The sequence below is a fragment of the Antechinus flavipes genome, chromosome 3 (genome assembly GCF_016432865.1).
Source record: "Antechinus flavipes isolate AdamAnt ecotype Samford, QLD, Australia chromosome 3, AdamAnt_v2, whole genome shotgun sequence".
In the NCBI taxonomy this organism is placed as follows: domain Eukaryota; kingdom Metazoa; phylum Chordata; class Mammalia; order Dasyuromorphia; family Dasyuridae; genus Antechinus; species Antechinus flavipes.
In genome coordinates, this window is record NC_067400.1 from 51,187,047 (window position 1) to 51,211,610 (window position 24,564).

At 34.3% G+C, this 24,564-nt stretch overlaps 1 protein-coding gene across 1 annotated transcript in view; it reads left to right on the forward strand.

The window, feature by feature from the left end:
• GK5 (glycerol kinase 5) overlaps positions 1–24,137 on the forward strand; it is a 62,698-nt gene extending 38,561 nt beyond the window's left edge. The window contains exons 10-16 of the mRNA XM_051983345.1: positions 1,945–2,071; positions 3,311–3,415; positions 13,765–13,859; positions 15,368–15,471; positions 16,777–16,836; positions 18,471–18,604; positions 19,317–24,137. Coding sequence (XP_051839305.1) covers positions 1,945–2,071; positions 3,311–3,415; positions 13,765–13,859; positions 15,368–15,471; positions 16,777–16,836; positions 18,471–18,604; positions 19,317–19,465 — 774 coding nt within the window. The 3' untranslated portion in view covers positions 19,466–24,137. The remainder of the gene's footprint in view (positions 1–1,944; positions 2,072–3,310; positions 3,416–13,764; positions 13,860–15,367; positions 15,472–16,776; positions 16,837–18,470; positions 18,605–19,316) is intronic.
• The last annotated feature ends 427 nt before the right edge of the window (positions 24,138–24,564 follow it).

The window sequence follows — 24,564 nt, forward strand, 5'->3', positions numbered from 1 at the left end:
TTTAAGAGCTGTCCTTTGTGGAATAAAATAAATTAATTTCTAGAAATAGCATTATGGGGTAAACTAATTATGGGGTAAACAACTGCCCTGACTATAAACTGGTCAAAAAATGTTCACTGACAAATGGTCCTAAGTCCTCCTGAAAAGAAGGTCCAGACAATTTGAATAAATGTCTCAGTCTTTGAAATCTTTTGTAATTTCTTTTCATGCTGTATATAGAACATTTTGTTTAGAAAGGATTTTTTCAGTAGAGATATGGTTCTTTAATTAAATTTGTTTTTTTGAGGGACCTGGTATTTGATGTTTTCTGTGTGAGCTAAAGTTTTCCCTACATATTGCTTATTGCCTTAACTTGATCAGCAGCCGCTGCTAGAAGAAAAGATTCTTTTTTCTTTAGACAGCAGTTTTTACCTAGGAGAAAAAGCCCCGCCTTGGAGACTGATTCTGGTTCTCCAAGACCTTGGACAAAGTCACAACCTCTATGAGCCACAGTTTCCTCTTCTATAAAAATGGAAATACTCATTCCTATACAATTGTAGCAGGCTGTAAAAAACCAAATGAAACATGAAAGTGATATCATCATCCTGAGTTCAAATCTGGCCTCACACACTCACTGGCTGTGTGACCCTGGGCAAGTCACATCACTTTGTTTGTCTCAGTTTCCTCATCTGTAAAATGGTTGGAGAAGGAAATGGCAAATCACTCCACTATCTTTGCTGAAAAACCCCCAAATAGGGTCGCAAAAAAGTTAGACATGACTGAAAAATGACTATGTACTATAAGAGGGAATAATAATCACGAGGGAGATATTATATGCATTGTTATTATCTACTTCTGTTAGATGGAAAAGAGGTGCATAATCAAAGGAAGTAACATGAATTTTTTAGTTGATCAAAATACAAATAAAAACATTTATTTTCTCTCATTAACCCAACATTTATGATAGTGATGGGAAGAAACCATACCAACTAACAAAAATTTCTCCATCCCTTTTGATCCCAAGATCCCCTTATGGATAAAGAAAAGTATTATAAGACATTGTTTCCTTATTTTTCTTGTCTGTTTTAGTTTTGTTCAATAGAATAATTCAGGGTAATTTAGAAAGATGCAAATTAAGTCTAGAAATAAAAGTAGTGTTATATTAAATCATTTAGAAAATAGAGATTGATAAGAAAGAATCTTAAATTTTTAAAATTAAATTCCTGTTATATACCTATTACTGACTTTTTTAATATTTAAGTTTTTTTAAGTCTAAAAATTCATATTTTCTCCTGGTATCTAATGTAAAGCATTCAGATTAAACCTAGTGGTTTAAATTAAACCAAGGAAACTTCTAACACCACCTGGTGGCAGTATACCCACAATACAGGCCGAGTTCTTTTGAGCGGTCAAATTCCTAAAGTAAAATCACATGACTGTGCAGTGGATAAGAGCCAATTTCACTAACTCTGTGTTGTCTCCACCACTGTGACCTAGCTATTAATCAGGAGATTCTTTTACATGATGTATGGAGGCTTGGAACAGGACTCTTAGAGCACATCAAGATAAGTATTTTTAAGGCCTTTGCCCTTTAGTGGAAAGGGCACATACACAATTATATAGAAGAATCAACTAAATAAATTTCTAGCCCTCAAGTGAATCATACTTTCATTACTTTTGAATAGATTTTTTTTTCTTTTTTTTTTTTTTTTTTTTTTTTGCTGAGGCAATTGAGGTTAAGTGATTTGCCCAGGGCACACAGCTAAGAAGTGTTAAGTGTCTGAGGCCAGATTTGAACTCAGGTTCTCCCAACTTCAGGGCCAGTGCTCTATCCATTGCACCACCTAGTTGCTCCTGGATAGATTTTTCTAAATGTACTTTGAAAAGTAAGATGTCTGATGAGATGATCTATAATCTTTAAACTGATTGAGTCAATATATTTTTATCTTTTGGTAATTGATATAGGTTGCTGACCAGCAGGCAGCCATGTTTGGGGAATGCTGCTTTCAGAGAGGAGATGTGAAGTTGACTATGGGAACAGGGACTTTTTTGGATATTAATACTGGAACCAACCTTCAACAGACAGTGGGAGGTAAACGGGCAAACTCTTTTCTGTTGTTTATTATGAATAAAACCACATCTCTTAAGAAAACTTGAGCGAATCTTTCATGATGTAACCTCTTGCTGTATATTGGTGTTATTTTCTATTGGCTTTTCATAACAAGGTCACCAAGTATCTTCTCTGTTTAAGTTGAATCAATAGTAATAAAAGTGAACCTACTCCCATTTCCCTTTACTGTTTTGTGTTGTTTTCTTTACCTTCTATTTATGTATACTTATGTAAAATATAATTTCATTATTATTTCAAAAATATAGGACACATATTTGAATAATCCTGGAAACTCCGGTTTAAACATCTAACTGTTCCTTAAGTCAAAATTAACTAGCGTTTATTGTGCCAGACCCTGCGCTAAGCATGGATGACACAAAAAAGGCAAAAACTGGTCCTGCTTTCAAGAAGCTAATAGTCTAATGGGAGAAGACAACATGCAAAATATGTACAAACAGTATATACATAATAGATAAAAATATATTTCATGTTCTGTAACAAACAGGTTTCTCTTTTTATGATTGAACTTATAATGATTCATTAAGGGGTTTTGCCTTTGGAACAATCAACCATCAATGATTAGAATTCATCCAATTCACCAGAGTTAGGATTAGGTCCATTCCAACATTGAAAGCCTTTTTAGAGTCCGGTTTCATTTTAACTTTCTGTACTTGTTTCACATTATTCCTCTTCACGCAATCTTAGTTCCAGACCAAGTTGCTGTTTCCCAGACTTGGTATTTTGGCCCTTTGCCTTGGAGCTTTTTCCAGACAAATCCACAAACCTGGAATGGACTTATTGTTTACTCTATCCTACTAGAATCCTTAGCTTCTTTGAGGCTCCATTCATGTGCCAATTCGTTCACAAATCCTGCCCTCATCTGCCTTCTTCCTTCTTTCTCTGCATTTTTTTTATCCCCATGAATGTCTTTGCTGTCAAGGACTGTTTTTTTTTTTTTTTTTTTTTTTTGGTCTTTGTATTTAAAGCACCTTATGTATAATAGATACTTAATGTTGACAGAATTAAATTGAATACTCATTTCTCTAGTAAACTTGTTTCAAAATAACTTTGGATTTTACTTAGCATAGTATTTGTTTGGAAATAACCAGATATTGTAGAAGTCTTCATTTTAAGATGACTGAATTATCCCATTTTAGAATGTCTCTGAAATGGAATTGTGCATTAAATATTGTATAACTTGCACTTATTTTTCTTTGTAAGGTTTCTATCCATTGATTGGTTGGAAGATTGGTCCAGAAGTAGTATGTTTGGCTGAATGCAATGCAGCAGACACTGGTACTGCCATAAAATGGGCCCAAAATTTGAGTAAGTAAATCCTCAAACTGATTATAGAATGTATTTTAATTTTAATCCAAATTAAAGATTATGAATGCTGCTACCAATTATTGTTTTGATACTAATCAAACAGGGTATTGACTGGTGTTTCTTCGGAAGTACTTTGAATAAGAGCTCTTTATAGAAATCTTTTGGAATTTGAAAGAATAGAACAAAAAATAGTTATTTGGAAGTTAAAACGGGAGAATAATAAGTGTGTAGTTAAGAATATCTATTACCGAAACAAGGTTGCCCTCTTTTACCTTTACTATTCAATATTTGTACTAAAAAACGGTAGTTTTAGCAATCAGAAACAACAGAAATTAAAGAAATTAGAGTAGGCAATGAGGAAACAAAATTATTACTTTTTGCAGATGATATGATGTTATACTTAGAGAATCCCAGAGAATCAACTAAAAACTATTAGAAACAATGAACAACTTCACAGAGTTGCAGGATACAAAATAAACTTGTGTTGAATTTTGTTAAAAGTTTTAATTGTAGTACCTATTGATATGATTTTATTGTTTTTGTTATTAGTGTGGAAGCATGGAATACTGATAGGGATCAAGTCTGGAAACTAGAAAGACCACAAAACCATTTGGTATTGGCTAAGAAAATAGAATAGTTGATCAGTGGAATAGGTTAGATCACAAGACACAATAGACAATGACTATAGTAATCTAGTGTTTGATAAACCCAAAGACCCCAGCTTCTGGGATAAGAAATGACTATTTGACAAAAATTGCTGGATAAATTGGAAAATAGTGTGGCAGAAACTAGTCATTGACCCACACACCCTATACCAAGAGAAGATTGAAATAGGTTCATGATTTAGACATAAAGAGTGATACTATAAGCAAATAAAAGAACAAAAGATAGTCTGCTTCTCAGATCTGTGGAGAAAGAAGGAATTTATGGCCAAAGAGGAACTAGAATACATTATAAAATGCAAAATGGATAATATTGATTACATTAAGTTAAAAAGTTTTTGTACATTGTTGGGGACACAATATGTAACTTTGCTTTACCTCTGGTAGACTTTTTTTTTTCTCCTCTTGTGAGAGGATGGCGGCAATTCAAGGAGACTGAGAGGTAGTTGCTGTTCTCTGACCTCCCCACTTAGAGACTGTTGCATTCTCTGACCTCTCTTCTCTTCCCTTTGCCTCCAATTTATTTTCCCAGTCCACAAGCAATACCTGTGTCAGTAAAGGCTGCTTTGCAATGCCATCAAATGTTCACAACTGTGGAGGCTCTAGGAGAATTGACCCACTCTTTATAGTGCACGTAGGCATGGTCTGTCCTTAACAGTACAAACAAAACCAATGCAGACAAGATTAGAAGGGAGGCAGATAACTGGGGAAATTTTTTCATATAGGGGTTCTGATAAAGGCCTCATTTCTAAAATATATGGAGAATTGACTCACATTTATAAGAATACAAAGCATTATCCAATTGATAAAATGGTCAAAGGATGTAAATATACAATTTTCAGATAAAGAAATTAAAACCATTTCTAGTCATATGAAAAAATGCTCTAAATCACTTTGATCAGAGAAATGCAAATTAAGACTACTCTGAGGTACCACTACACATCTCTCAGATTGGCTAAGATGACAGGAAAAAATGACAAATGTTGAAAGGAATGTGGGAAAACTGGAACACCAATACATTATTGGTGGAGTTGTGAACTGATCCAACATTCTGGAAAGCAATTTGAAAGTATACCCAAAGGGCGATCAAATTGTGCATACCCTTTGACCCAGCGGTGTCTCTACTGGGCCTGTATCCTAAAAAGATCATAAAGGAGGGAAAGGGATCCACATGTGCAAAAATGTTTGTGGCAGCCCTTTTTATAATGATAAGAAACTGGAAACTGAGCTCATCAGTTGGAGAATGGCTGAATAAATTATAGTATATGAATGTTATGGAATATTATTGTTCTGTAAGAAACAACCAACAGGATGGTTTCAAAGAGGCCTGGAGAGACTTACATGAACTGATGATGAATGAAATGAACCAGGAGAACACTGTATATATAGCAACAGCAAGATTATGCGATGATCAATTCTGATGGACATGGCTCTTTTCAACAGTGGGGTGATTCAGGTCAGTTCCAATAGACTTGTGATGGAGAAAGCCATCTGCATCCAGAGAGAGAACTAGGATTGTGGGGACTGAGTGTGGATCACAACATAGTATTTTTACCTTTTTTGTTTTCTTATTTATTTTCCTTTTTGATTTGATTTTTCTTGTGCAGCATGATAATTGCAAAAATATGTATAGTAAAATACTTATTAACATAAATTAGATTACTTATAAATTATCTAGGGAAGGGAATAGGGAGAAAGGAGGGAGAAAAAAATTGGACAAGGTTTTTAAAGAGTGAATATTGAAAACTGCAGATATTTTGAAAATAAAAAGTTATTTTAAAAAAGAGTATCTAACTACCTCACTGTTTTATTTTTTCTTGGATTTCCCAATCAGGAATTGTTTTGGTTCATTTTCTGGATCTGTTTATTTTTTGTTTTTAATTATTTTTTATTTATTTTGTTAAATATTTCCCAATTACATGTAAAAAAGTTTTTTGGAATTTTTTTTTTTTAATTTTGAGTTCTATATCTCCTTCTTGCCCCTCCCCTCTCCTTGAGATGGAAAGCATTTTGATTTCAATTATACACATGAGATCATGTGAAACATATTTATATCCATGCTGCAAAAGAAAACATAAATAAAATAAAACAAAATAAAGAAAATTTTTAAAAGGATGCTTCCAAATCTGCATTTAAAGTTTCAGTTCTTTTCTGAAAGTGGATAGTATTTTTCATCATAAGTCCTTTAGAATTGTCTTAGATCATCATCTTGATCAAAGTAGCTAAGTATTTCACAATTGGTCATCCTTACGCTATTGCTGTTGCAGTGTACGATGTTCTTGTGCTTACTTTACCTTGCATGAGTTATCTAAGTCTTCTCAGGCTTTTCTGAAACCATCCTGCTTGTCATTTTTTATAACACAATAAAATTCCATCACAATCATACACTACAACTTATTTAACCATTACCCAATTGATGAGCATCCTCATAATTTCCAGTTCTTTGCCACTATAAAAAGGGCTGCTATAAATATTTTTGTACACATAGGTTCTTTTCCTTTTTCTTTGATCTTTTTGGGACACAGACTTGGGTATGGTATTGCTGAGTCAAAGGGGTATGCAGTTTTATAGTTCTTTGAGCATAGTTCCAAATTGTTCTCCAAAATGGTTGGACCAGTTTATAATCCCACCAGCAGTGCACTAGTGTCCCAGTTTTTAGACATCCTTTCCAACATTTGTCATTTTCCTTTCTGTCACTTAGCTAATCTGATGGGTGTGGGGTAATGTCCCAGAGTTACTTTAAGTTGCATTTCTCTAATCAGTAGTAATTTAGAACATTTTTTCATGTGACTATTGATAGCTTTGATTTTTTTTCTTCTGAAAACTGCTTTTTCATATCCTTTGACCATTTATCCATTGGGGAATAGTTCTTTTTTTTTTTTTTTTTTAATAAATTTGGCTCAGTTTCCCATATATTTAAGTAATGAGACCTTTATGAGAGATATTTGTTACAAAAAATTTTCCCCAGTTTTTTATTTTCCTTCTGTTTTTACTGCATTGGTTTTGTTTATGCAAAAATAAATTAATTTCATAATATAAGTGATCTATTTTTACCACCTTTAATCCTGTCAGTCTTTTGTTTAGTCATAAACTACTCCTTTATCCATATATGACAGATATATTTTTCTATGCTCTCCTAACTTAATTACAATATATGTCCATTTTGATCTTGGTATATAGTGTGAAGTGCTGGTTTATGTCTAGTTTCTACCACTACTGTCCAGTTTTCTAAGCAATTTTTTTTGTTATTTTAAACAAGGCTTCATTGATTCCTGTGCTTTCTAATGTTTTTAATAGAAATAGGTGTTACAGTTTGTCAAAAGCTTTTTCTACATCTATCATATAATTATTTTTGTTGTCATTGTAAGTGATATGGTCAATTATGTTGATAGTTTTCCTAAATGGAACCAGCCTTGCATTCCTGTTATAAATCTCACCTGATCATAGTATATGAACTCTGTGACTTAATGCTGTGATCTCTTTGTTGTTATTTTATTTAAAATTTTTACATTAATATTCATTAAAGAAATTGGTCTATAATTTTCCCTCTCTGTTTTGCTCTCCCTGATTTTGATATCAAAATCATATTTGTGTTATTAAAAGAATTTGATAGGACTCCTTTATCTTTTTTCTCCCAAATATACATATAAATTGTATATAAATTATATAGTTTGGGAATTAATTCTTAAACGTTTGGTAGTTGTAAATCCATGTAGTCCTGAGGATTTTTTTCTTAGGGAACTTACTGATGGCTTATTCAATTTCTTTTTTCTAAATTTGAATTATTTAAGTATTTATTTTCTCTTTTGTTAATCTGGGTAGTTAAATATTCTTCCACTTCACTTGCATTGTCAGTTTTACTGGTATATAATTGGGCAAAAAAAATCTAATAATTGCTTTAATTTCATTTTCATTGGTTGTTTATTCACCCTTTTCATTTTTGATGCTAGTAATTTGGCCTTTTTTCTTCATTTTTAAAATCAAATTAACAATGGTTTATCTAGTTTATTGTCTGTTCGTTTGTTTTTCATAAAACTAGTCCCTAATTTTCTTTATTAGGTAATTTTTTTCCCTTGATTTTCAAATTTAATTTCTCCTTTGATTTTCAGGATTTCAGTTTGGGTGTTGTCTATAGTTCTTTTTAGCAATATGTAGTTTATCCTTTTTAGTTAGTTTTTTTTTTTTTTTTGCTTTTGCTTTATGTGAGATCATGATTGCTACTCTTGCCTTTTTTTACTTCAACTGGAGCATAATAGATTCTGCTCCAATCTCTTATTTTAACTCTGTATGTTTTTCTGTTTCATGTATATTTCTTGTAAATGGCATATTGTTTGAAATACATTCTGCTATCCTCTTCTGTTTTATGGATGAGTCCATTCCATTCACATTCACAATTATGATTACTATGTATTTCCTTCCATCCTACTTAATTCCTTTAGCCTTATTTCTTTTTTTGTCTTCTCCCTCTTTTAAGTTTGTTTCATGTCTTTTACCTGCCCTTCCTTTTATTATTTCCACCTTTTTCTTACCTTCTTTTCCTTCCTTCTTTGGCGAGAGAGAGAGAGAGAGAATGTGAGTGTGTATGTGCATGAACCAATTTAGATATGTTTAAACATTGCTAGACACCCCTCTCCATTTTCCCCTCTACCATAAAAGCTTTTCTTTGTATCTCTCTTTTATATGAGGTAATTTTCCTCATTCTTTCTTTCCCTTTCCCTACCAACTTTCCCTCAGGCATCCATCTTTTTTACCTATCAGTTTGTTTTTATATCATCTCAGTCCCAATTGACTCATTCCCATACCCTCTTTCTTTGTAGAAATCTTTTAACTATTCCCATAGTGGTAATATTCTTAGAAGATACTGTATCATCTTCCTGTATAGAAAATTAAACAGTTTAACCTTGAGTCCCTTATTTCTCTTTCATATTTACTTTTTTATGTTTCTTGAGTCTTATATTTGAAAGTCAAAATTTCTATTCAGCTCTGATCTTTTCATTAAGAAGGCTTGAAAAATCCTCTATTTCATAGAATATCCATTTTGTTATTCTTAGTTGTAATCTCAATTCTTTTGCCTTCTGGAATACCATATTCCAAGCCCTCTGTTGTTTTAATATGATAGCTGCTGAATCTTATGTAATCCTGACCGTGGTTGCAGGTATTTGAATGATTGCTTTCCAGCCATTTGAAGTATTTTTTTTTTTTTTATCTAGGAGCTCTGGAATTTGACTTTTAACATTCCTAAGAGTTATTAGTTTCCACTTACCCAAATCTAATTTTTAAGACAATATTTTCTTCAGTGAGTTTTTGTATCTCTTTTTCTGTTTGTGCAATTCTGCTTTTTAAGATATTTTCTTCAGTATTTTTTGCATCTCTTTTATCAAGTTGTCTTTTTATAAATTTCTCTTCCTTTCATTTCTTTGCCTAATTTTTCTTCTACCATTCTTGCGTGATTTGAAAATAATTTTTTAGCTCTTTTAGGAATTCTTGTTAATGTCTAGTTCATATTTCTCTGAGGTTTTTTTGATGTCATTGTCTTCTGATTTTGTGTCTTAATCTTCCTTGTTGCCACAGTAGCCTTTTATGGTCAGGTTTGTGTGTGTGTGTTTTGCTTATTTTTCCATTCTATTTCTTAATTTGGAACTTTAGGTTAATGCTTCATTTTGTACCTAAGGGGGGTGTGTGTGTGTGTGTGTGTGTGTGTGTGTGTGTGTGTGTGTGTGTGTTGGGGGGGAGGGAGAGAATCTGTCTCAAGCTTCAGCTTTTTTCATGCTGCTATTTTTAATTCTAGTTCCTCATGCTCTCTGATTCCTTGTATTTTGGGCAGGAAATAATACAGCCTTTAAGGGTTTCTGCTGCACCTTCTTGACCTAAAATGCTCTCCTCTGCCTTTCAGCCACCCAGAAGTAGACATAGGTAATGTAATTGCCAAATAGTGTCCACTCCTGTATCTGAAACTGGCACAAGGTTACACAGTAATCTCTTTCTCTTTGCCATGTCCCCTTACTGTCTCTGTCCTGAGAGCTCCTGGAACTGCTGCTGCCTTTGTTACTACCACCCACTCCTATCTCCAGTTTCATTCATGTGGGTGGGCTCCAGGACAACCTCCTCCCCTGTGTCATAAATCTCTTTCTAACTTTCTCTGTTGTCTTGGCCTGGAAGAATGTCTGTGTCTGACTTTTATTGGCACTGCCGCTCTAAATTTTGGCTTGAGTCATTATTTTAAAGTAGTTTAGAGGGAAACATTGGATTAAGTAGCTTTCTCTACTCACCATCTTAGCTCCCTTTAGGTATACTTGGAAGAGTTGAGGACTAGGGGAAAGGACAGAGCTAGCTGTATTTCTTCCTACTGCTTTGCCATCTGAGCTCTACCTCAGAGTTTTATTTTATTTGGCCCATGCAGGTGTTAGAATTTCAGTATTGAAATCATTTTAGAACATTTCATCAGGGATGTTCTTCCAAGCTGACACCAAATTACCATTCTTTTTTGACCATTGTTCTCATCTCCCTCATTCCCCATTGTATCCTGGAACCCCAACCATGGGACTTCTTTACTACTTGCAGTGCATATCAATGCCCTACATGCTGCCACTGTGGGCATGTGCTCTCTTTTATGCTCCTCTTTCTGTATTCTCTTTCCCTGTTGTAATATTAGTGAATTCTGTAAGGACAAGAACTACCTTTCTATTGCATTTGTATCCCCATTGCTGACCACATTGCCTGGCACATAGTGATTGCTTAATAAAAGATCTTTCTTTCCATTGTCTTCATCCATATCTATCCACCTATCTTGTTTCTTCTGGGAATCCAGTTCCTCAGTTTCACACCTACTTGTATTTCACCTTGGAAGCTTACATAAACTGCCAAGACAGTTGTTTTTCATTTACCTTAGTCCTTCCTCTCCAGAGACATATGAAGCCGTCTAGACTGACAAGGTACTACTTTAAACACTATTCCTCCAAAAAGGAAAAAGCTCTTGGGATGACTTAAGCAGAGATTTCACCTAAAGAGGAGAGTCCCATTTCCTTAAGACCCCCGTGAAATGAGTTCCTCAGGGATCATCCTCTGGATCCTGTCTTCATCTTTCCTTCTTTAGGACTTGACTACTCCACAGGTCTCATATATCAGTCAAGGAGGAGAACCAGACATGCTCTTCCCAGCAGTTGTGCCTTTTGCTACTCTTTCCTCAGTTGTAGCAAAAATCCATTTCTGGCTCCTGCTTCTCTTTTATTCCCATGATACAGTATCAGTGTTTATAAGTAGGATTGTATAAAATTCTATTCCTAAATGAAAGAGGTTTGGTCTAAGAGGACCCTTGATTGTTTCACCATTACTGCTAGCTTCCATCCTGGTCCATAAGTCTCTAGCTGCTTCCATCTGTTGGCATCTTTGGAGCCATGTGGCTCTGTAAAAGTACATATTTCCTTCTCAGGAATTTTGTCAGAGGCAATGTGCCACTTTCTCATCCTGTCTGTGCTCCTATATTTCTTTTCTGCCTTTTAAAGGCCAAATCTTTGGGTGATATCCAGGCATATAAAATTAATCATGAACCAGTTCATCATTTTAAATTTTAACTATTTAGATTGTTTTATTTAACTTTCAAAATTTAACAGAAATATCTTTTCTCACCTTTTCAGCTTTCCAGAGCTTAAAAAAGCCTACCAGTTCACACCTGAGAACAGAAAAGAAGCTTCTATATAAAACCATGAATATTTATTTACATTGCTTGCTATTTTAAAAAGTTTATAACAAATTCTACATATAACTTTATAAATTGACTTGATTATATGTGCTTCCTTCTGTTCTATATATTCAACTTTTTTAGCTTTTTTTGTCAGACCTCTACTAATATAATAAGCATGTATTCCAAATTGAAACACTACTCTGGGCCAGTAGTACACAAGGTATATCTTCTGTAGTATCCAAGACCAACTAGAACATTAGAATCAGACTAGACTTTCTGATTGGAAGAGACCTGAACTCTCTAGTTCTTTTTAAAATTAAGTGATGTATGAATGATCAAGAATGACTTCATATACAAAGTGATACTTGAACAATTCCAGTAGACTTGGTATGGAAAATGCTAAATGTATCCAGAGAGAGAACTATGGAGACTGAATGTAGATTGAAGCATATAATTTCACTTTTTTTTTCTCTCATGGTGTTTTCCTTTTGTTCTGATTTTCCTTTCACAACATTTCCAATAAAGAAATATGTTTAAAATGATCGTATATATATATATAACTTACATCAGATTGCTTGCTGTTGGGGAGGAGGGAAGTTAGAGGAAGAAAAAACTTGGAACTCAAAATCTTCCAAAAATAAATGTTGAAAGCTATCTTTACGTATACTTGGGAAAATAAAATACTATGAAATAAAAAGAAACAAGAAAAAAAATGTTTGGATTGAAGAAGGAAAGGATGAAGGAAGAAAGGGAGGAAAGGAAGGAGAAAATTAGGAGGGAGGGAGGAAGGGAAAGAGGAAAGAGAGTGAGAGAGGGAGAAAAATATTTGAAATTCGAAATTGAATGAATGTTGAAAGCTATTTTTATATGTAATTTATATGTAATATATATAAGTTAAAAGTTCTTTGGAACAAGAAAAATATATGTTTGGGTTCAAGAAAGGAAGGAAGAATGGAAAGAAGGAAAGACAGAAGGAAAGGAAAGAAGGAAAGTAGGAAGAGATGTTTGAATTGAGTTTCAGGGGAAACAAAGGATTCTATGAGGCAGAGAGGAGGAGGGCATATATTTTAGGTATGGGGGACCACCTCACAATGGAATAGGTACAGGATGCATGTGTTTCCCGTCTAGTGTATGAAGGAAAATAGGAGATGAGTCTGGAAAGGCAGTCAGCTTGTGAAAAGTTTTAAATTCCAAATGGAGAGGGCCCAAGGGACCACTGGATTCATCTAAAAAGGAGTAACATGGTCAAACCCGAGCTTTTGAACATTCCCTTTGTCAGCTGTAGGAAGGATGAATTAGAGAGGGAAGAAAGGTTCTGCAGGCACTCCAAGTTTTACCTTCACTATCTTTAAATTACTTCTAAATTACTTATATTTTTATTTTTTTAAAATTATTTTGTGAGTGAAAAAATTATCACCTGTTTGACAGGCATGGATCTGCACTGTTGGCAGGAAAAGCTTTAAGTACTATTTCATTTGAGCATGTATTCTTGTATTCAGGGATCAACTCACACAGGGCTCTGGAGAGCCCAATGGTACATTTCCAGTGTGAGCCTTTACATCACAGAAATTGGAGAATGCTATAGATCAGAGTTTGATTTATTGGTTTTTGGATTGTTTAGACTTAAGTAATGGACAAAAGGCAAATTTAATTTAAAAGTCTCTTCCACTTCCATTTATATTGAGCAGTAGAATCTAAGTCCCTTTAGACAAAGATCACTCTCCAATTCTGTCTTTGTATCCCTAGGGAATTATGCACAGGAGGTGCTTCATAAATATTTCTTGAATTAAAACACCATCTGTGCAAGACCAAAGTCCTCAGTATTAGAGACAAAAAATACTCAGAACAATGCTTGGAGATGCCTGTTTTAGGGCTTGAGCAATCATGTCACTGTATGGTCATCCCATGGGTATATGAAGTTTAGTGCTGGTAAATCATAAGGTTATTCTATGTAGTTATGTTTCCATTGTTTTTCTTCTCTTCTGTAACCCACAATCTTTTTGCAGATCTTTTCACAGAAGCTGATGAGACTGAAAAAATGGCTAAAAGTTTGACAGATTCTGAAGGAGTTTGTTTTGTTCCATCCTTTAGTGGATTGCAGGTAAAAAAAAAAAATTATCCAGTGACAATTTCACCCATTCTCAGCTGCCAAAAATCACTAATATTCATCTGCCTAAATCTCAAAAGAGAGGAGGTGAAGAATACTTATTGCATTAAAATTTTTTAAAAGGGAATTAGATTTCATTCAGAAAATGTAAGAAATAATTAATACCCTAAATCTCATATTCTTTTTCGAGAAAAATGCCATGAAAAATGTTTCAGGGACTTTTGTCTTTGTCTTCTTTGACAGACAATATCTTTGTTGTAATAATCCATTTTGGCCTTGTACCTTTTACTCTTTGAAAGTAAGGAATAAACTCTCCTGAAGACCCAGTGCAGAAGATTATATTCTATAACAATGTTTTATTTTTACACAAGAAATAATCCTGCCCAATCCAGTTGTGTCTGAAAGCTGGCATAAATAGTAATCAAGGTAATGAGAGATTAATATGCAAATAATCCATCCCAAATACAACTACCATGCCAGTAATCCTTTTAAATAAAGCTGTTTTGAAAAGCAATTTTGTTGAAACAAAAAGTATATACCTTAGTGATACATAAATGAAAACATTTATTAAAGGAAATCTATGTCTTACTAAGCATATGATTTCTTATTCCTTAATATAACCTAAATCAATAGAATTTTTTTTTAAATAAAAGAAAAGGTTGTTTCTGCTTTGAACTCTAGCACTATGATGAGCTGAAACTAACCTGTACCTTCTCAGCTTCAGTCTACCTCATTTGGAACCTGTATTTCAAATTTACCAAATTGAGAAAAATTACTCTAAAATCATGAGAAATAATTATTACTATGCATCTTTTTGAAAATTGAGCATCAATTTATGTTACCTATGATTTTTCACACATAAACACAAAACCAAGAATTTTACCTTTATAATTTTTTCAGGAGAGGGGGGTGAGGCAATTGAGATTAAGTCAAGAATCATACTTTGGAAGTGTTAAACTATCTGAGGTCCTGAATTCAGGTCCTTCTGCTTGCAGAGATGACTCTCAACTACTCCATCTACCTACCTTGCCTCTTAGAAATTTTTACACATTTAATATCTTCCTCCAAATAGGCTGGTAAATTATTCCAGAAAAGTAAATAACTTGTAGCTTTTGGGGATAAAATCCTTTTAGACCATTAGAATCCTATACATAATTCACAAGAGAGAATTTAACTTTCCAGGAAAATATTGCATTTTTTTCTTCTAAAGAAAACTAGTCCATTCATATGAGTAGGAGTTCTTCCATCTCCTGTTTTACAGTATCATTTTACCTAATAATACTCAATGTGTTATTGATTAGGAAGCAGGGCCTCTGACACATATTGACCCTGAAAAATCATTCAACTTTTCAATATCCCCTATCATAATTCAAATTGTAATTTTTTTAACTTACATCTTTTATCTTTATCTTCTTTGTCATGTTTGTCATTTCTTTATACTTTTTGAAATCTTTCCCAATGTTTAAATATAAATTAATAATGTGTGCTTTTTTCCTTCGTAGGTTCCACTAAATGACCCCTGTGCATGTGCCTCTTTTATGGGTCTAAAATCTTCCACTAATAAGTTTCATCTCGTACGAGCCATACTGGAGTCAATAGCTTTCAGGTAGAGAATAAACCCCTATTTGTCTCACACTGTCCATTTTGAAGAGTCTTTGATTCTCAACTGGAAATCAATTTATTACTGAGTACTTAGAAAGATGTGGCCTGGTATAGTGGTAAGGAACTGAGTTCAGTCTGGAGATCCCAGGTCAAGGCCTGCTTTAGACACATCCTGACTGTGTGACCCAAAAAATTTGCCAAACCTGTATGTTATGGAAGAGGTGCTGACCTGTTCCCTGGACTGATGTGCTAAAAAGCTAACAAAACACTTCTTCCTTAAGTTTATTCTCTAATTTCAGCTAAAATTCTCTGTTAGCATTTATATCTTGTCCTGTGTTTGTTCTTATTTTTAATTAATAATAGATAGCAGTAATAATAGATTCATTAAGCGAATGAAATCATCATTTGGAGCATTTTCAAATGTGTTTTAAAATCCTTTTTACTTATAGTAGAGACTATTAAGACTCCAAATTGGGATTTCTTTTTAATGGAGGATAGCAGAGTTTTTCTCTACAGAAACTCTAATGATATAATGAGTGTTTAAAATACACTTCAGATTTTCAGAAGACTTTTTAATGGTTTTTTTGTTTTGGTTTGGGTTTTTTTTTTTTTTGCAATTTTGCCATAATATAATCTTATTTTAAAAGGTAAGAGTTTGACCAAGAAGTGTTGTGGTGTTCGTGTAGCAGATAGCAGTTCTCCAGCTGAGGAGGACCTGAATTCAAGTATGATCTCTGACTCATCCTGAGTGTGTGACATGGGGTGAATCATTTAGTCTCTCAGTGCTGTCTGCAGAAAAGGTGTTGCCTTGCATTAGCGAGAGCTTCCTCACCAGGGATTTCCCTAAAGCCAGTGAAATCATGGGTAGAGGTTCTCTCTTGATCATTTTCCTCAGCTGAAGGTTTAAAAAATTAGTAGGACCACTAAGCCATATATACATAAGGATTCCTCTAGCCACCTGTCTTAGAAAATTGCATATTAACATTATCTTTGCTCTATTGTATTTTTATTTTGTTAACTATTTCCTAATGTTTGGTTTAGTGGCCCTGTTTTTATTTGAGTTCAACACTGCTTCTCCAGGCAACTCTCTTAGACTAAGTTGCAGAATAGGTATCAACTTGCATTAATAGATTTATAGATTAATAGAGTTTCCTTACTTGGAAGTTGCTAATATCACAGGTCCAGTCCCTATCTTTGTCTTTTGAAAGAGTATCATCTACATATAACTAGGTTTTTTTTCTTTTGAAGGAACGATATATTATAATCATGATTTGTACTTTATCTAAAAAGTTATCTTCTTTTTAAATAGAAATAAACAATTGTATGAGATGATGCAGAAAGAGATTGACATTCCTGTTACCAGAGTCCGGTATGTAGACTTTACTTCTAACATAATAGAATATTTCTTAATTAAGACTATAAAAATCAAATGAATAAGAATCATCTTAAATTACCCGTTTTCACAAATTTCAATATCTAAAGTTTGAAGTTCTTTTTGACTTGATTCCTTAAAGAACAAATCTTTCTTAAATCTTGTTCCTTGGGATTAATGGAAGAAGGTTGGCCATGGTTTTCTAAAGATGCCCTTTTTAGAGTAAGCTGGAGGAAATGCTGTTAAGTTTTAGACCTAAATCTGACTTCTGCCCCCAGATCTAGCTAGTAGGCATTAGTAGTAGCTAAGAACCTTAGGTGTCTTCTAAATGGGATGGATGTTAAGGATTTGGGCTGATTTGTGATTTTATTTGCCTTTTTCTCTTGAATAACAGCTTCAGTTCCTAAAGCACTTGATCTGAATGTCCAAGTAGACCATAGTTAGATTTGAAACCAGAGGACTTTGTGTCTGAATTTTGAACTAATAAAAAAATCCTCATTTTCTCCTCAATATCTTTCCTATTTGAGCCAGTCATTATAACTTTCTGCAGCAGCCAACTGTAAATGGGAAAACTAGGGAAAGTTGGTACAGGGAAGAGCAAATCACAAGTGGAATCTGGATATTTAGAGCTAGGGCTCTCATTTTTCAGATGAGAAAAAGACTCAGGAAAAGGACTTATTCATGATCCATGATCTTTAATCTCTTTTTATCAAAGCTGTACTCCAAAGCAAAGTAAAACACATTTTTCTTTCATTTTCTTCAATTTCTTTAACTTCCTCTGCTAATATTTAGGTGTTTCCTTCCATATCTTAATTGAGTGACTGAAAAAATCAGCTCACCTGGTGCTAACTCCCCTCTAAACTTTCCGGGCTCTCCAGCAATCCCAGCTCATCCCTTCCAGCTCTCTAGGGGCCACAGGCCTCAGGAGTCCAGGCTCTTCCTACCTTTAATGAGGAAGACCTTGGTGAAGAACGGTTTAGATGGTCTTAATAAAATCAGGATTGTAAAGGGCTGAAACTCTGAGTTGATGTACTGAGGTTCGACAACCAAGCACTTAAGGCTAACTACCAATTGGACAATTATTATTAGCATATGCTTGGAAAATGGCCCTTACCACTATTCTGTGCTGCTTCAATTTTTTGGTGTAACATATTTAACATATATAGGACTGCTTGCCATCTTGGGGAGTGGGGTGGAGGGAGGGAGGGGAAAAATCGAAACATAAGCGAGTGCAAGGGATAATGTTGTAAAAAATTACCCTGGCATGGATTCTGTCAATACAAAGTTACTATTAAATAAAATAAAATTTAAATTTAAAAAAAATTTTGTTTTGGTGTATACAGAGAATTGTGGGAAGGATTAGGGGGTGGAGTAAGACAAGTCAGGGTCACTTTGGCGGTAGAGGAAGAAAAGGAAGGTCCTGCATCCATTCTGTTCACTTCTACCCCTAAAGAGCAAGAATAAAGACCAATGACTTTTGCTTATCCTAACTCCGGCCGATTCTGAGGTATCGAGGGTGCTAACTCGGTCTTCACACAGGACTAAAGGAACTCCTTTAGCTTTGATTTAAACAAACATTAAATGATATATATATGATTGATATTTTACCTTGTACCCCTTTCTTTCCATAGGGCAGATGGAGGGGTCTGTAAGAACAGTTTTGTTATGCAGATGACTTCTGACCTGATTAATGAGAAGATAGACAGACCTGTGCAGATAGAGATGTCTTGTTTGGGTGCTGCTTTTCTAGCTGGTCTTGCTGTTGGTATGTATGTTTGGGGTAATGAGTACTGCTTTCTTTTAAAATATTTTCTGTAGGCAGGATCTGTCAGCATAAAGCATAGACTTGAAGGACTGCATAAGCTTTACATTTTGCTCCTGTTCCACTAAAATCAAGTCACTGTTTAGAGTGGTTTGAGCTTTTCTCCCATCTCCAGAACAAGTATACATGGCTATATACACACATATATGTATAAATGCATATATATGTATATATATTTGCCTACATATACACATATCGATATATTTGCCCAGATATGTACATATACATACACATACATACATGTATTTATATATATATATACACATACACACACACATGTATGGATGTATTTTTTTTTTTGAGGGATGAGAAATTACTTTCCAGAATGATTGGACCAATTCATAACTCCACTGATAGTGCTTTAATGTATTTATTCTCTCATTGCCCTTCTAATAATGTCACAAGTCTGACTCCTAAAAATGAGATTTGTGATAGATATGGTTGGAGGCAGTGGTCTCTCTGAAGTCACTATGGAAGTAAGTATTTCATCTCATGAACTTCTACTTCAGACCTGTAATACTGACAGTCTCTTGAACTTGTAATAAAAATTGTCCAGTAGATGCCTTCTCACCTATTCTAGTCTTTGTGTTGAGCCTTATGGCTCCGGACAGAATTTACTATCAGATATGAGAATAATTTTTCTTTTTATTTCTAGGGTTTTGGACAGACAAAGAGGAATTAAAGAAACTGAGGGAAACCGAAAGAGTTTTTGAGCCCCAGAGGAAATGGAAAGAATATGAACCCAGTATGGAAAATTGGGTCAAGGCCGTGAAGCGTTCCATGAACTGGTATAGCAAGATATAATAGCAGAAGGGAGAAGATAAAACAGTTTACTGCTGTTTAGGGGAAAACCTTTTTACCATAATTTTTATCTAAACCTCAAACTTGCTAAGACAACAATACCTCATAAACACACCGTTCATTGTCCTGTATTTTGTAGCCACCTCCCAGAGAGGATCAGACCACCATTCCACTTGTGTTTTGGCTGCTCCAGAATTCTTCTGTCTTACCTTGGGTCCTCATCTTTTTAAAAAAGAAAATATTATAGATCAGTGCTATAACTGAACATCGTGATTTGTTACCAGCAACTTTTGGTGAATGCCATTCGATGTCTCATTCAAAAATTATGTCATTTTTTGCCTTGAATTAGATTTACAATCCATATGTTAAATAAAAGGATGACTTATGCCAAAATAATGTAGCAGTACTGAAGCAACATTAAGATTTTTGAAATTTAAAGCTGTAATTTGTTAAGTGCTCTGTCCAGATGTGAGCCATTTGTCAATATTTGATTTTTAGGCTAAGTTTCTTTATTAGTTAGTGCATTGTCTTTTTTTGACTACTTTTTCTGTGATATAGGAACATTATTTCTTTGCAGATTTGCTAGCTGATCATCTATAATGTTTGAAAAATATTGATTTTTGATCGATAAAAATGATAGTGTTTGCTACTGAGCAATAATTTTTTTCCATCCATCAAATTACTTACTGACTTAAACTTAACTGATTTGTTGGTAAGTAGAGAAACAATGCTCCACCACTTTGGCTGTCACCACAGAATCAATCACAGTCTTATTTTTGAGAACATACAGCTTACTGTTTTTTGCCTCTTGCTCATGATCTCACTGAGCATTTTGTCACCTTGTATTAACGTTTTAACAAACGTATTTTGTTTTAAACATCTCTGGGCCTGGCTGTTGAGGGAAAACCAGAACAGTTCTTAGTAGGAACAAAAGGATGATACCTCTACTTTATGAGCACTTTTTTTTGATCTTCTGGTAGTTAGGTCAGATCTCTCAAACTTGTTTTGTAATATTTCGTCTTTGCACATGTGCCTTGTGATAGTTAATCTACATGTCTGGCCTAAAGCATGGCAGGAGCAGATCCATGGAGTTATCAGAGGCCCTCTTAGCCCCTTCTCCTTCTAAGAAAAGAGCAGAGAAAGCTTATTTAATTTTCTGATCCTCTTCTTGGTGAGGATTTTGGAGAGAAGAGGGTGGAGTCCTTTGCTGCTCCCACTCCCAATCATTTAAGCATCATTTTAGTTTTCACAGTATGATAATAATGAGTTATGTGCCTGAAACTGAGGTTCAACCCTCATCATCATCATCACCACCCCTCATCACCTTTGCCAGGATTTGCCCATTTAACAGGGGCTTTTGCTTATTTGTTTTGCTGATTGTGAATTTGTTTCCTCTGTTAAACTATAGCACTTCTATTTAAATTTATTCTATACAAATAATGGATTTAAGGAAGATAGTCAAGGTATCAATGTATTTTAGTTCTGGATCTCTTCCAAAAATTGACAACTCGTATCTCTGGAGAATCTTGTTTCTGATAGTTTATTACTAAGGTAGCTAGAGATAACTTTCTATGGGATTTGAACTGATTGTGGCCAAACTTAGAGAGGCCCTGTTGTCATTTCTCAGAGATTTGATATTGGGGGGGAGGGTGTGCTATAGTCAATAATACTTTTGTCTTTGCACACCAAATCCTGATGCAATATTACTAATTCCTAAAACCTGAATTTTACTTTGACCTTGCCTATTAATCCCCTCTTCCTTCATCCCTCCCTACCACTCTCCCTTTCTTTCTCTCTCCAACTGTACTACCACAAATTAAAGGATAAATAATGTTTATTATGTATAATTGAATTTCATGAGAATTGGGGATCTGCCCAAGTAATGGAGTCCTATTTTTTTCCTATTCAAGTCTAGAAACAAGTCTTATTTTTGCTCTTTTGGTTCTTGAAGTGACAGTTTGCTAGACAGGTGACCAGATTTGCTGAAATCAGAAAAGTAACCACATTTGTTTTTGAAGGTAATAGACAAATTCTGAATCATTTTATTGAATCTAGTGCCATCTTCCAAACTATCTTTCTCATAGACATTATCACTTGGAAAATTGGTACTAAGAAAGGTCCTAGTTGTTCAAGGAAAACAGGATTCCTGCTCTTACTGTAAAGGAGAGACTCGTGCTAGAATCTGATTGTTCAAGAATTTTTTTTTTGGTAGAAAAGACATAATTTTAATACAAATATGGGATATGCTTGGCTGTGTTAGGGCAGGATCCTAATATATTATCTGATTCCCTGCTATGCTTGAATTTGTGTTTTTGAAACTTGGTTCATCTATACTCTTACTAATGATTTTAAAATGCTTTTCTGTCTCTGGACAAAAACCACTTTTGATAAATTATATTCGTCCTCCATATGATCTCCTATATTGTAAGCTCCTTGAGGGCAGGAATTGTGTCCTTTTCCTGTCATCGATAGTGCCTTGCACATAGTAGGTGCTTAGCTAATATTAGTTGGAGTGAAATTTCATTTCTTTGTTGGACTTTTAACATGTATATCTCCTTTTCTCTTTTTGTACAAAAACTAGTAAATAATGAATGATGTTTGTTATAGTAAATACATTGAATTAAAAGAGATAACTGTAAATAATTTTTAGAGCATAAGCACTTGGAATCTCCATTTTTTAATTCTTAAAGCTCTGTCTGAAAAATCTTTTTTACAAGGGAAAATGTTGTATTCAAAATTTTATTTTTTTAAACAACAAAATTCCTCATGTTAGTATATATCTGAAGGCACTTATTTAGATAACTTTAGAAGATATTTCTAAGGAAAGAGAATGGTTTTTCCACACGTTTTATATTATCACAGAAGAATACTAAATGATGGGACCCTAGGATCTCAAATATAACTGTGCTTCAGAAAAAAGCTCCAAGAAGATTTTAAAAGTAACGTGTGGTAAGATACCCTTCTCTCTACAGCCTAGCAAGAATTTCAATATTTTTGGTATCATGAAAAGGAAAAAAGGAGGTACCATAAGTCCTTTAGACCTTATAGTAATTTTTTCAACATCTCATACTGGGCAGAGGAGACTTGGGTCCATTCCTGAGCCTTCAGTCCCAACTTGAGTCCAGAATGGACCCTAAGGGATAGCCCAAGCACAAATTCCCCAGTCATAGACCCATAAGATGTGAAGAGGTCTCCAGAATTGCTTCATTTTGAGGGGCATGGGGCAGCATTGTCCACTGGCATAAGTAAGTGTGACAGAAGTGTTCTTGGAAGCAAGAAAAGAAGCACAATTGCAGAGAACAGAAATGGGAAGATCAGTGAAGACCTCAGATTTCCCTGTGCCATGATCTTTCCCTTCTTAATTACAATTGATATGCTGAGTCTAGCAGTTTTCTATACCCTGTGACAAATACTCAGCCATAGCTTTTAATTTTTACCATTTCTATTTAGTGACTCTGAAGAGGTCATTCCATTAGGGGTTTCAAATAATGTGACTCTGAAGAGGTTTGAAATAATGTGACTGATCAGGATATCATTATGTAACTTCCAATTATGTAACATCTTCAGCATAACTAATACGAGGGAGAGATGAGAGGATTGTTCTGTATTTATTAGTGTCATGTTGATCTGTGATTAGATATATCAATATCATTGTTTTAAAATGATTTTAAGTACTGTATAGAATTTTTTATACAGCTGTCTTATATTTCTAAAAAAATTATTTTGAAATAATATGACTTGCTATGATTCAAAATTATTTAGTAGAAAATTTATTTGAAAATTTCAGATTTATGCAAGGTGGTATAATATAGATTTCAATTGGATGTATGAGCTTTTTATCATTCTATTACTCTTTTTTTAAAAGTTTAGCAGCCTCATTAAAATTAAATAGTCATTAAGATCATCATAAATAGCTGTTCATTTACATTTTCACATTGAATCTAGGAGGCATAAATGTCTTGGAATTATTTTTCTTAGATTTCATATGGATTTTCATTTACCTCCTATTCCCCTAAGGGATAGTTTAGGGGGTAAGAAAGGCAAGTAAGCATTTTATATTCCAGAAAAAATCCTTTCCCTGTGGCTGATAGGTATTTATTTTGTGATAGTTATTAGAGTTTAAAGCTAAAACTGGGGAACATGGCTGTAGGCAAACAGAGACCTTATCTTGGTCCTGCTTCTATCTACCTATTCTCAGAAAGGTTCATTCATTTTTGAGATCCTTCCTATACTATGAAAACTTGGACTTGGTTTTTATATATCAAGTTACTTCCAGTTATCTTTGACCTTAAAAGAACTGTGAAAATGATTAAATGGGCTGTGATCTATGATGAAAAAATTAGCAAAAACTCATTATTAACTGAGCTCAGAAAAGAATAACCCTGACAAAAGACAAGGTCACAAATTAGATGGTCACTTTAGAACCTGTTCAGCCTTAATCTATATCCTACATCCTTGCATGAGGGAACTTAGTAGAGAAGAAAGTTCAAAATATGAATATAATTTTTGGGGAAATGAATGTATTGTTTTTAAATATTTAGAAAAACAAATAACTGGATGACATTTTGCAAATATTAATGACGATACCAGTTTAGTTTTTTTTTTTTTAAATCATCATCTCTAAAAATTGTACTTATGTAAAAAAAATAAAAATTAAAAAGTTGCAACGGTGAAAGGTTGATCTGTTTGCTAATGTAATGCAAGGGCTCTTTCTTGGTAGTTTCTGGGAGAGGAGTCTTTTTAACATGGAAGGGAGGAGCCTGGGAATGGAGTCTTGATTCTGATGTTCTGGGTTTTAGTCACACTTTCTGTCTGAGGCAAGAAAGTGCAAGAATGAGATGCCTTTGGTTTTATTGTCAGGTCAGTCTGCCGCTGAGCTGGCCCTTAGTGGGCTTGACTCTTGTTCCCATGGATGCTAGGACTTGACTTTGCTGGACCTCACATGGCTTTGATGAACTCTAATTCTCACCCACCACTTGCATTTTCCAATTTTGAGATAAGAATAAAATGCAAAAGAAACATGCATTCACAGACATGGCAGTCAGGTGAGGAAGGAGTTCCTCCAGTGAGCAACCTCCAGTGGGTCTTGTTTTGCTCACTGC